This window comes from Manis pentadactyla, chromosome 2, assembly GCF_030020395.1.
Source record: "Manis pentadactyla isolate mManPen7 chromosome 2, mManPen7.hap1, whole genome shotgun sequence".
Classification (NCBI taxonomy): domain Eukaryota; kingdom Metazoa; phylum Chordata; class Mammalia; order Pholidota; family Manidae; genus Manis; species Manis pentadactyla.
Window position 1 is genome coordinate 87,804,353 of NC_080020.1, and position 13,036 is coordinate 87,817,388.

Sequence of the window (13,036 nt, forward strand, 5' to 3'; positions counted from 1 at the left end):
AGTGGGGCGGAGCTGACATCCCAGGCCGCTGGACAGGTGGCCCGTCCGCCGGGCGAACGCCTCGCGGAGTCACCCCGCCCCCGCCCGCCTTTCCGGTCTGGGCCGCGCCGCGCGCTCACGTGGCTGGAGGGCGGCGGCACGGAGGCTCAGCCCCGGTGAGCGCACTAATGGGTACTCGAGGGGTCCTGCTCGCCCAGCCGGGGTGCCGGACCCCATCTCCGCGATTTACCCGGGCCTGGACCTGGCATATGGGAGGCGCGAGTGGGGAGCACCCCGGGCGGGGCTGCGCGGATTCAGGAAACTCAGCGAGTTGTGGACAAGCTGGTAGACTGGCTCCCTTTTCCTCTCATGCTACCTTAATGGCCTCTTCCTGACATTGAAAAAAATAAGAATAGATTTGAAAGCCTGTTTCTGCCTCTTTTCCCTCCTTCCGTATTTATTTATATTTCTATTAATTTTGAGCCTTAAAGCTACAGCACAGTGAATGCATCGTATACTGGATTGGATCCTGGAACAGAAAGACTTCCAGTAGAAAAACGGAGGCAATCCTAATAGTCTGTGGTTTAGCGAATTGCGCATATCATTGTTAATTTCTTAATTCGGGTAAATGTACCCTGATATGAACACTATAGAGAATTTGAGTAAAGGGTATATAGGAGCTCTCTGTATGATCTTTGCAATTTACTGTAAATCTATAATTAACATAAAAAGTTAAAAAACAAGCACTGTGCAGCAGGCCATTGTTCAGCAGGGAAGGCCCAAGGTTGTCTCCTTGCCAAGCCTGAAAGGAATTAGGTGTCTGACTAGCTTGTTTGCCAAGGCAAGAGTTGGCTAGTGGGGGGGATGCTTCTAGTCCCAAGTTTTCCGGGCAGGAGTCTTTTTTCTCCTTCAATTATGTCTGTCAGATATCTTTGGAACACCTGTTTATGAGACACACGTACTGCTTGCATTGGGGTGTGTACAATAAAAATGTAAGTCAGGTAGGAAGTAAGGACTATTAAAAAGGTACAGTGCAGAGCTGGGAGGGCTCAGAGGTAGGAAAAATCACATCTGGCCCAGGGGAACCAGGAAGGCTTGGGGGAGTGGCTGTTGAGGGCCCTGAGGTGAAAGCCTTCCTGGGGTGGAAAATGCATCAGCAAAGGCTTGAAGGTGATCAGGCTCCAGGGAGCTGGGTGTTATATGGAGTCACAGAGCATGTCCAGGGAGTATTGCCAGATGAAACGGGATGTGAAAACTGGAGCCTTGTAGAAGACAGGGTGACACTTACTTTAATTATATATGCCATAGGAGCCATGGAATGTTTTAGGGCAACAGAGGGGCATCTTCAAGTCTGTGCGTGGAGATGACTGACTTGGCAGCAGTGTGGGATGGTTTTGACTAGACCAATTAGGGAACTACTGGTGTAGCCCAGGAGAGGTAAGCAGAAATGCAGCCAGGGCTCTGAAGTTAATGTGCAAAGGAGGACATTGTTTGGGGAGATTTTGAGAGGACTTGGCAAATGAAAGGACCAAAGAGAAGAAAGAGGGGGGAATCTGCCGAAGTTTTGGGCCTGGGTGTTTTGGAGCATGGTTGATGCATCTGCCTGAATAGAGGACTCAGGAGGAGACCAGGGGGTCAGGGGTGGGGAAGGTAATTAATTTGTTTTTGAATGAGTTGTGTTTGAATTGCAAGCAGGATATCCAGCTGGGAATGGGTATTTAAGAGTATTTAAGAGCAGAAGCCAAACATACAGAAGGGATGGGAAGAGGAAAAAGTGCCAGAGCGGGCAGATAAGAGGCAGCTGGGGACTCCTGGGTGGAGGAGCCTGGGTCTGGGCCTAGTGAGTCATGCAGTGTCTCAGCTTCTGCAGACGTGGAGCAGGCTGAGGAGTAAGACTAGATCTTGGATATAACAAATAGGAAGTCACTGGCATCTTTTCAAAGCTTTGTTTTAGTGTAGAAGTAGGATTACCTGCTCACAGTGTGCAATCTGTTCATTCTATGGCCTTGTCCAGTGGCCAGAGTACTGGGCCAGGACCAGAGATACAGGTTCTAGTTCTGCCTCTGCCACTACCTGTGTAATTTTGGGCAAGCCATGTATTCCTGGACTAGTATAGGAAAACACTCCCATAATAATAACTGGATGAACCCGTTTATTCCTAGATAAAATTTACACCTAGTAGTCCATAGAACTAGTGTTCCATGGAGCACACTTTGAAAAATGCTGATATAGAAGCAAAATTTTAGAGCGCTTAAGAACCAGAAAACTTCTTATTCAATCCCCTCATTTAGCGATTGAAGAAACTAAACTCAAATTCTAAAGGAATAAACAAATATTTGGTTTTGTTTATAAACAAAACCAAATATTTGGTTTCAAATATTCTATATCAGTGGTGCCTAAAATAACCTTGTTAAAGGGTTTGTCTTAAATCCATTTTGGCAAGTGAAAATAGGCTCTGAAAAGTTAAATGATGTGTCCAGGATCACAGAGCAATGAGTGGTGGAGTGAGATTTGAACCCAGACCCGAGTCAGGGTCTTCTCTGTCCCATATCTTGCCACCTCCCTGGTTGTCACCATTGAATGCATTTAAAACCGGTTGAATGGAATGTCTGTAAGATTCTGTTCTAGTTGAATGGAATGTTAGCAACGTCTAATATTTTCCCTTTCTTAGAGAAATGTGTTCCAGAAGTCAAGTTTAATTTGACTGTACTACATATTGATTTTAGTACATAAAATGGAGAAGAGAGTACACAGCCAACAGTTCCTGAAGTTACTTTTAAAAAAGAGTAGAAAATAAATAAGATAGATAAATAAATAAATAAGAGAGCAGCGTTGCACCATGTGAAAGCTCTGTATGCTCAACTCTGAACAGTGAGAGAATATATCCATGGCTCCTGAATATACGTGGCACATGAAAAAATATTATTGGTAATCCCAAAATTGCTTACCCTTTCCTCTTACTGCTTTTTCCTTTGCGTTGACCGATTCCATTTTCTTCACTGCTTGCCGCCTAACCCTATTCACAACCTCCTGAACAGAGGTGTGAGGCTGCATTTATAAGCAGGAATCTGCACGAGAGGTAGAACACAGCCTCTGAGCAATTGTTTGATTCCATAAATAATTTTCTATCTACCCTGACAAATTAAAAGACAAGTTTATTGGAAAATAAACTTGTAAAGGAACCAAAATGATTTTATACAAATTGGGGTAAAAGTGGGTCCAATAGACTGTTGAGTGTTGCTAAAACCATTTACTTTAGACTTTTACTTTCAGTTCTCTTTGATGTTATAAATAGCAGAAACTTGTTTTACACCGGTATCAATCTCATTGAAATTCTGTAAATGATAGAAAGCAGTGGCTAAGAGAGTAACCATGTCTCTGACATCAGGGGTCTGGATTCAGAATCTGTCTTTACCTCATTAGTTATGTTACTTAACCTCTTTATGCTTCAATTTAATTGTCTGTACTTTAACCAATAATAATAGCATTGTCTTGAGGAGTGTTTGTGAAGATTAAGTAGAATAATCTAAGTACAGCACTTAGAATAGTGCCTAGTACACAGAAGATAAGCAACAGTGCTGTTATTACATCATTTTTAAAGAGTTGTTGCTGATTTAAGGCATCCAGTTTAATAATTTTAATATCTAAGAGGGCACAGTTGAGTAACACACTTCTCATCTTGTCTCCCAATCCAGTAAAAGGTTCCTTTTTTTGTGTGTCAAAACAATTTTTCAACATATCATTGAAGTATAAATTATATATAATAAAATGCATCATGGTAGTCTGCAGTCTAATGAGTTTTGACAAACCATCGCTCTAGTCAAGATGTAAGGCTTTTCTGTCATCCCAAAAAAGTTTCCTTATGACCTTTGAAGTCATCCTTCCCACCCCAGGCAACCATTGATCTGTTATCCATCATATACATTAACTTTGCAGAATTTCATGCAGAACTGTTAGCATGTCATAAGCTTCATCCACATTGTGGCATATATCAAGAATTAATTCTTCTTTGCTGAATATATTGTTTTATGGACATAACACAATTTGTTTACCTGCTGGTAGACATTTGGGTTGTTTCCAGCTTGGAGCTAATTTGAAAAATGCTATGAACATTGATGCACACGTCTTTGTATGAACATGTTTTCTTTTTGAGCAACTACCAAGAATGCAATTGCTGGGTCACTTGTTTAAAAGAAATTGTCAGACTTTTCCTGGGTGGTTCTATTATTTTATTCTCCTGTCAACAATGTTTATGGGTATGTGGATGTCCCCGTCCTTGGCAACAGTTGGAATTGGCAGTGGTGTGTGATAGGGACTCACTGTAGTTTACATCTTCCAGTTCTGTGATGGCTAATGATGTTGAGCCTCTTTCCACCCACGTATCTTCTTTTATGATGTATCTGTTCAAATCTTTAAGGGCCTTTGTTTTCAAACATTGAAAATACATAATGTACTTGACCTTCTGTTTGAACAGAAACCCCTTAAAACAGGATCAGATGTATGCTTTTAACAATGGAAGAACAAGAGATCTCAGCAAGAAGTGCAAGACAGATTTAATAATCTTTTAAAGTCCTGACAAGCAACTACTTCAACAGCAGCGTACTTAGAAAAAAAGTCAGGTGTGTTTATTTTCCTTTTTTTTTAAATGAGTCTTGAGAAAAGTGTGAAAGATTTCTAAACTATAGCAGAACGGTTGTTGTGAAATGCTTGGTGATGAAAGTCCCTGTTACTGTACCAGGGGGACAGGCTGAGCATTTCTGGTGTTGGTCAGCCGCCAGGCAGGTGCCTGCAGCGGGAGGGGAGCTGCATGACGGGGTTTCTCACTTGGGCATTTCTCCCTGGAGATGTTTTCTTCAGGCTCGAAGGACAGGCAGTTAGCTCCTCAGTACCCAGTGTGGAACCTTGCTGAGGAGGCTGTTTTGTTTTTCTTCCCTAAAGGCAAGTACTTCAGTTTGTTTATTCCTTCCTTCCTTTATTCATTTATTTTAAGAAGTATTTATTGAACACCAAGTATGTCTCAGATTCTGTTCTAGGCATAGGGAATGCAGTGGTGATTCGGACAGACAAAAATGTCTACCCTTATGGAGCTTGTGTTCCCCTGAGAGCCAACTAGATACAGCAGCCTGGGGCTCTGGTGGAGGAACATTTTGAGGTCACCTTACCTTTTGTGAGGCATCATAGGCCGGCCAGAGACACTTCCTGCTTCACTAGGCTTGTGCTTTGGTACTGCCTATCCCCTTTAATGGCATGTTTTGAAAAATGAGTAAAATAAGGAGTCTGTTATATCCTCAGTGCTAAGGTGAAACATAAAGAAGGGGGATGATAAGACTTTTGCATTTTAGATGGGGTGTCAAGAAAGGCCCCACTGAGAAGGCAACTCGGAAGGAAGGACCCCAAGGAGGTGAGGAGCCAGATGTGTGATTGCCTGTGGGAAGCGCAGCCCAGGCAGAGGGAGCACAAGCTCCGGGCAGGAACACCTGGTGTGCTCATGGACACTGGGACACTGTGAGGCCAGGGCAGCCAGCCTGGGATGGGGGCGTGGGGTCGGAGGTGAGCCATGGGAAGACCTTTGGCTTTTACCCTGTGCTTTGAAACAGAGGAGGGTTTTGAAGACAAGCTGGCGGGCTTTGAGAAAGAAAAGAGAGAGCAATGAAAGAGGGGCACCTTCTTCCCTCTCACCCATCACTGTCCCAGATGCTAAACCTCCACTAATTGTGTCTGCACAGAAATAGGAAATGAAGCAAATGGAGCCTTAAGAGAGCCCAATGCAGCCCTGAGCACCTGAAGTGGATAATGGGCAGTGAAGGGACAGAGGCAAGATGATCTTGGCCTTTGGAAGTCTTGATTTTCAGATTTGTGAATTTTGTATAGCTTTAGGCCTGTTAAGTTCCAACCCTTTCTTTTATAAGTTTATCAAGAGTGTTCTGTTTCCTTGGCAAAGGCTTATGTGCTTTATCCTGATCAGTACATTTCATTATCGGATTCAGTAAAAGCCTTTCCTACTCCCGTACAATTCACTGCAATCTTAGAAATAAGAGGTTGGATCTTTTCTTCCCTAAAAAGCCCTGAAATGTTCAATACCTTGAACTGGATTGCAAGGGGCATTTGTGTGCTGGTGCATTGCTGGGGTGCTCATGCCTGCATTATACAGGAGGTAATTTTCTTCCCTGGAAAACCCAACTTTATATACTGACGATTTTTTCACTACTGTTTTTCCTAACTACAGATACCCTGTTTTTCCTTATGGTAAAGACAGCATCTGGCTGATGAGTGGAGTGGCAAGGTCGCCCAGTGCGGCAGAGGTGCAGACCTGGGAAACTGAGGATGATGACTTGGCAGACGGTGACTTAGGGTATGGCCTTGGAAGGAGGCCTGGCGGTATTTGTGAAGTTCAAGTTTCACATTTATTTACATCTAGAAAAAGATCGGATGGAAAGAGCTTTAGCCCTCCTCCATTTCCAAGAAAGGGGGAAGAAAGGAGTGGTGCTATTTTTCAGTATTCCAAGCATAACAGCTTGCAAGGTGCATACTCTGAAGGGTCCGGAATTTCCCATTACAGACGACAAAGTAGCACTGGTAAGAAAGCCCAGTGTCCTTTCTTCCTCGGATCCCGTAAATCTTACCCATGCTGCCACCCTTTGAACACCATAGTGGATTTTAGAAATTCATCTTTATTCACCTCTTGGGGTTGATGATAGTACAAAAGTAATTGACATTATACAAATTATAAAGTACAGTAGTTATTCTGCATTAATACTTATGTTAGTGATACCAGTGAGTGACTTGCTTTTTTGTGATTTAGTAATATGCTTCATTTATCCTTTTTTTCTCTCATTCAACAAGTATTTATTGGGTACCTATTAGGTGCCTGGGACAGTTTTAGGTTATGGGAATAACATCAGTGAACAAACCTGTCAAAGGCCCTAATGTCATGGAGTTTATATTTCTAGTCGAGAATATAGCAAATAAATCTACAAATCAACAGCTATATAACATTGAGCAGTAGTAAGTGAAGGGACAGCAATGGTGTTTCAGGCCAGGGTCAGGGGAGGCCTCTCTAAGAGGGTGATTTTGGAGCACTGGAATGAACTGATGCCCAAGCCTGGTGCTTATCTGGGGAATGAGTGTTCTGGGCAGAACAGATACACTTCCAGTCATTTTAAGGATGTCATGAAATTCTCAAAAATTTTCAAAACAAAATTAATCTTAATTTATCATAACCAAAAATAAATTATGCCAGACCTAAAGGAAAGAATCACATTGTGACAGAATATGACAACTCCAAAATGACTGGGAACCACACATGAGTCCATACCTACACTGTGGCACAGCTGAATCTTTTGTAATCCATATTGTAAAACTTCCCCCCACCAAAGTGGAGCAAATACAAATGAGAACATGAAAATAATTTTAGAAACGTGGTCTCAGATTTACAAAAATGTTGCTGCAGCCGGAGATCTAGCCCCATCCTTCAAACCTTTCTGAAATTAGGATGAGATTCTTTATATATTTTTCTTCCAATTCCTTATGCATAGAGGATGGGTGCTGTTTTTCAAGCAAGATGTAGAAAACTATGTGATGCTAAGATGCTTTTATCAAAATGTGAGGAAACTACTGGGATATAAACAAGGTGTAATAGGAATAGGAATAGTGTTAGCTCCTGTTTTGTTGTGTTATGGACTTTTGCCTCAAGTTGGCCTGATCCTCGGTAAGGATATTCTGTGTGTTTCCTATTGCTAATAGGTAATTTCCAAATTACCACAAATATAATGGCCTTAAAACAACACAGATTTATTACCTTCCTGTTCTGTGGGTCAGAAGTCCAAAATGGGTCTCCCAGGGCTAAACTCAAGGTGTCAGCAGGGCTGCATTCCTTCTGGAGGCTCTAGGGGACAATCCATTCCCTTGGCTTTTCCAGGTTCTAGAGGCCACCTGCATTCCACCTTCTTCCATCTCCAAAGCCAGCAGTGACTGGTGGCGTCTTTCCCATGTGCCTTGCTCTGACACCGGCTCTCCTGCTCCCCTTACACTGAAATAAGGATGCCTGGGCCCACCCGAATGACCCAGAATAATCTCCTGGTCCTTAATTTAATTACACCTGCAAAGTCCCTTTTGCCTCGTATTCATGGGATCTTGAGATTAGGATGTGGACATCTTTGGGGGCCATTCTTCTGCCTACCACAAGTATTAGAACAGAACTTGTCATTGCCAACCTAAAGTCACTTCCCTCCCTTGTGGGAACCCTGTATCATCTGAGTGAAAACATGATTTACCTTGAATACTCTCATGTTGATCAAAGTTCATAACAGCAAAGAAGAAAATCATTTTGAGAATTTTTTAGTGCCCCTAAAATAGTCTAAAAAACTTTTTCTTGATTTTACTTCTTATCCTCTTGCTTGTAATTTACCACTTTAATGTTTTTCTGTTACCAGTGAGACTGAGATGAAAATGAAGCTCCTGGGAAACTCAGTTTAATGTCTCAATTGATCACATTAAGGAGTGAATAAATTTACAGGAGACTTCTAGTCAATCTTGGAAATAAATTAAATTCAGATTACTTCTTAGAAATTCATATTATTAGAATGATCAAACTTAAGTCAAACACCAAAATTTATTTTACTCATCAATGTTCATAGTTTTTTAATACAGTTGACCCTTGCACATCTTGGGTTTAGACTGCACAGGTCCACTCACACAGATTTTTTTCAATAAATACAATACAGTACTGTATTTTCTCTTCCTTATATTAATAACATTTTCTTTTCTCTAGCTTATTGTAAGAATGCAGTGGATAATACATACGACATAAAAAATGTGTTAATTGACTATGTTATTAGTAAGGCTTCTGGTCAACAGTAGGCTACTAGTAATTCAGTTTTTGAGAAATCAGAAGTTATACTTGGATTTTCAACTGCACGGGGGTCAGTGCTCCTAATGGCCATGTTGTCCAAGGGTCAACTATATTGTATCTCGATGTAGTAATTAACCAATTCATTAACAATAATTTTACAATAGTCCTTTTTTAAAGGGTTTTTTAATTCAAATGTATGTCTTCTCATTTGTGAAATATTTTAAGCTACCTATATTTATTATTTGGCTTACCACATTTCCCTTTGCAATTTAGAAGAACCCCACATTTGATGTTTTGTAAACAAACATCCTGTATTCAACTAGTCAAAGAAAATATTTAAATGTTTTTTTTTTCCTGACAGATTCTAATTCAGAACTGTCAAATGTAGAATTAAGACAACTTCTTCATGAAACTTTAGAGGTAGGTACTCTGGCTGATACAAAAATTCTTATGCGAATGTAGTCCATTGATGTTTTGTTTAAGTAATACTAAAATTGCATGGAAAGGAAATGATGGCTTTCCAAGTATTCTTGATGAGCTACAGTGTAAAGCTCATAACTTTCATTTGGTGTCCTCTGTTCCTTACCCTCCTTGTTTCCCAGAAAAGCTATTTATGTAAACAAGCCCACCAGTTCTTTTACCCCTCCTAATCTTCAGCTACTTCTCTAATCTCCTGGAGAAAAAAAGGAGAAATCGGAAATTTGGAAATCTGAAATCAAGTTGTCAGTGGGCCATGTTCCCTCTGAAAGGTCTAGAGGAGAATCCTTTGCCTCTTGCTGGCTTCTGGTGGTTGGCCCTGACAATCCCTGACATTCCTTTGCCTGTAGCCACATCCCTCCAATCTCTGCTTCTGTCATTACATGACCTCCCTTGTGTGTCTGTGTCCAAATTGCCCTCATTTCATAAGAACACCAGTCATTGGATTGAGGCCTACTCTAATCCATTATGACCTCATTTGAGCTTGATTACATTTGCAAAAGCCCTATTTCTAAATAAAGTCACATTCATAGTACCAGGAATTAGATATCTTTTGTGGGGACACAATTCAACCCATAATAGCTATGATAGCTGTGTAGATGATCATGTGCTTATTTAATGTGAGCTAAAGATTTTTTCAAATTATTAGCTGTGTGGCCTAGATGGGTAAAAGCAAAAGATTTGGGCTTTTAGTCACAACTGGCACTTGAAGTTTTCACCTGTCCAGTCCATTTAAAAAGCCTATAGGAATTTCTAACCTCATTTGTAAGGTCCGAGTGCTTTGAGTCAAAATATATGTTGAGTATAAATGTAAACTATCCAAAGTGATGATTTTGGGGTTGCATATCTTACAGATAGGAAGACAAATTTATTTCTCTCCTCAGGAGGTAGAAATTTTAAAAACTGAACTTGAGGCATCTCAAAGACAACTTGAAGGTAAAGAGGAAGCATTAAAAATCCTTCAAAGTATGGTAAGGAGTTATTTTTAAAGTTTAACAACACATTCCAATAACAAGTGGTATGGTTTTAAATGCTTTTAAAACAAAAGCATCAGTGCTTAATGTAGGGATTCTTTTAGGTATAGCTTTTTAAAAACATTTTTACTGAGGTATAATTTACATGCCATGAATTTCACTCATTTTAAGCATATAGTTTACTGGTACTAAGCTCTTGAGTTGCAGAACCATCACCACAATCTGATTTTAGAACATGTCCAACACCCCCAACTTTTTAGACATTAGCAGTCACTCCCCATTCCTATCCCCACCAGACAACCACGGATCTACCTTGTCTGATAGCTTTGTCTTTTCTGTTTTACATAAACGGAACCATAGAATACATGTCTGGATTCTTTTGCATCTGGTTCTTTTAATGAGCATGTTTTTGAGGTTCATGCATGGTGTAGCAAAGGCAGTACTTTCTTCCTTTTTATTGCCAAATATTATGCCCCTGTATAGATATACCACACTTTATCCTTTCACCAGTTGATGGGCTTTTAGGTTGTTCCCACTTTTTGGCTATTATGAACAATACTGCTCTGAATGTTCACGTGCAAGTCTGTGTGTGGAACATACATTCATTCTTTTCACATTCACTGGGAAAGAGCCAAACCAAGATCTTCTGACTTTTGAACTATCAAACTTTCCACAAAAGATTGTCTTTGTGGAAATTCTCAAGTTCATTTAACATTGTCTTAAAATAAAAATGTGAACTTTACTGTGCATATGGGAGTGATTAGAAATTTTATAGTGATACGATTTTTATTTTTCATAGGCAGTATTCGGCAAAGCTACAAGCCATACCCAGGCAGTGCTTCAAAAAACTATGGAGCAAAAGAGATCCTTGGAGAAGGTATTCTCTACTTTTAGTGTAGACTTCTTCAGTCCAATAAGCTTTCAAAGAGTATTTCCTTGAAAATCACCATACTAATGGATATGTCGTTGGGTATACCCTCTGCTAGGTGTGCTTCAACTTCATACGGTCCCTTCCTGTTTACAGAGCTTACAATCCAAAACAGATTGTCACATGGGAAAGAATTGTTTCTTTTATTTCCCTATTTCAAGGTAGTAGGAGGCCTGCCATGCTGACACTTCCTATTTTTCCTTTTTTTTTTTTTTCTCTGTTTGCCTGGCAGAGCCTGCCTCTTTGGACCATCTCATCTTCACTAAAAAGGTAGTTAGGAATCACCTTAGAAGGTCATGTTCCTGTGCCTGTTGGGAGTGCCCTGGGCTCCGACTTCCAAGAGTGTGTTCTGCTGTGGGGTGTGCATGGGCTGTGGGCGGGGGTGTTGAGAAATCTAGATTGAAACCAGCAAATTTTGAAGCTAAACAATTTATAATTTTTCCCTATAGTAAGCAAACTTTGGCAAAGCTTTTTTGAGTGTTAAAGAGGTATGTTATATGTATTTACAAATGTCATAGACTCTTTTTGAACTATAAGTAGTTTTTCAACTTTAATCTACTTCTGTAAAATGATTAAATTATTTCAGCTGTTCACAATATCCTGAAGTGATTTATTTATAGTAATTTTGCATGAAAGTGCTATTTTCTTTCTATAGGAAATAAATGCCTTGCAGTGGGAAATAGAATTTGATCAGAATAGATTTAAAAATATAGAGGAAACGTGGACCCTAAAATATGACAGGTTTGTATTTATTATTCCATAGTTTTTCTCTGGAAATCTTTCGAGTATGTGTAGTTCAACTGTAGCTTTGGCTTTCTTTGAGCTAACTGTAAATATTATAAAATTCTTACTGCTTATCCACTTACCAGTTCCATATTTTTGTTAGTGTTAATTTCTTCTTTTAAAAAAATATAAATTGTACTTTAAAATACAATGTAAGAGTCATGTTTTCCAAGGTATTTTAGCTTTGGCACTGCTTTTTTCAAACAAAATCTTTTCAGCAATTCTTTTATTAATGTGAATTTTTAAAATAAGTTTAAATTACATTTATTATGAAGTCAGTCATTGGGAACTTCATTTGACAATATTGGGGTTATAAACGGCTTAGTACCTAATTTTTAGATTTATTATTTCTTAACTTTTGAAATAATTGAAGACTTCCAGAAAGGTTACAAGAATAGTACAAAGAACTGCTATGTATCTAATCAGCATCTCCTAATTTTAACTCCTTATGTTTGCCTTATCATTTTTTTCTTTCTCTTTATAGTTAAATATATATAGATACAAATTTTTTCAGAACCATTTAAGAGTAAATTGCATATGTAAGGTCCATTACTCTACTCAGTTTGTATTTTTTTAAAAAGGGACATTCTCTTTTATCACCATAGTACAGTTATCAAAACCAATACATTGATCCAATACTATTATTTAATGTATAGACTTTATTTAGATTTGCCATTATCCTAATAATACCCTCATAGCAAAAGAGAAAAAAGTTCCCTGTTCCAGGATCCAATCCAGAATCCCACAGTGTATGTGATTGTTATGTCTAAAAAGTTTAGTTTCCTTTAGTTGGAAAGAATTATCAGTGTTTCTTTGTCCTTGACATTTTTTGAGGAGAACAGGTCAGTTATTTTCTAGACTATCCCACAATGGCAATGTCTAGTATTTCTGAATTAAATTCAGGTTATGCATTTTTGGCAGTATTACTAGTGAAGCAATGTTATATTCTTAGTGCATCATAGCAGGATGTGTGAGACGTTGACTTATCCCATTCATAGGATGTGACTCTTGAAGACTTGGTTAAGGTATGGTGTCTGCCTCCTT

General features: G+C 39.5%; 1 protein-coding gene across 5 annotated transcripts in view; it reads left to right on the top strand.

Moving 5' to 3' along the window:
- The first annotated feature begins 38 nt into the window (after nt 1–38).
- CCDC125 (coiled-coil domain containing 125) overlaps nt 39–13,036 on the top strand; it is a 31,052-nt gene continuing 18,054 nt past the window's right edge. For 3 of the 5 annotated variants that reach the window (XM_057494617.1, XM_036887758.2, XM_057494620.1), the window contains exons 1-7: nt 39–155; nt 4,454–4,598; nt 6,206–6,555; nt 9,192–9,250; nt 10,192–10,278; nt 11,081–11,158; nt 11,865–11,950. In XM_057494617.1, coding sequence (XP_057350600.1) covers nt 6,246–6,555; nt 9,192–9,250; nt 10,192–10,278; nt 11,081–11,158; nt 11,865–11,950 — 620 coding nt within the window. In that variant the 5' untranslated portion in view covers nt 39–155; nt 4,454–4,598; nt 6,206–6,245. Of the gene's footprint in view, nt 156–4,453; nt 4,599–5,321; nt 5,381–6,205; nt 6,556–9,191; nt 9,251–10,191; nt 10,279–11,080; nt 11,159–11,864; nt 11,951–13,036 lie in introns of all 5 variants that reach the window. The other 2 variants (XM_036887760.2, XM_057494616.1) reach the window with 2 other exon arrangements.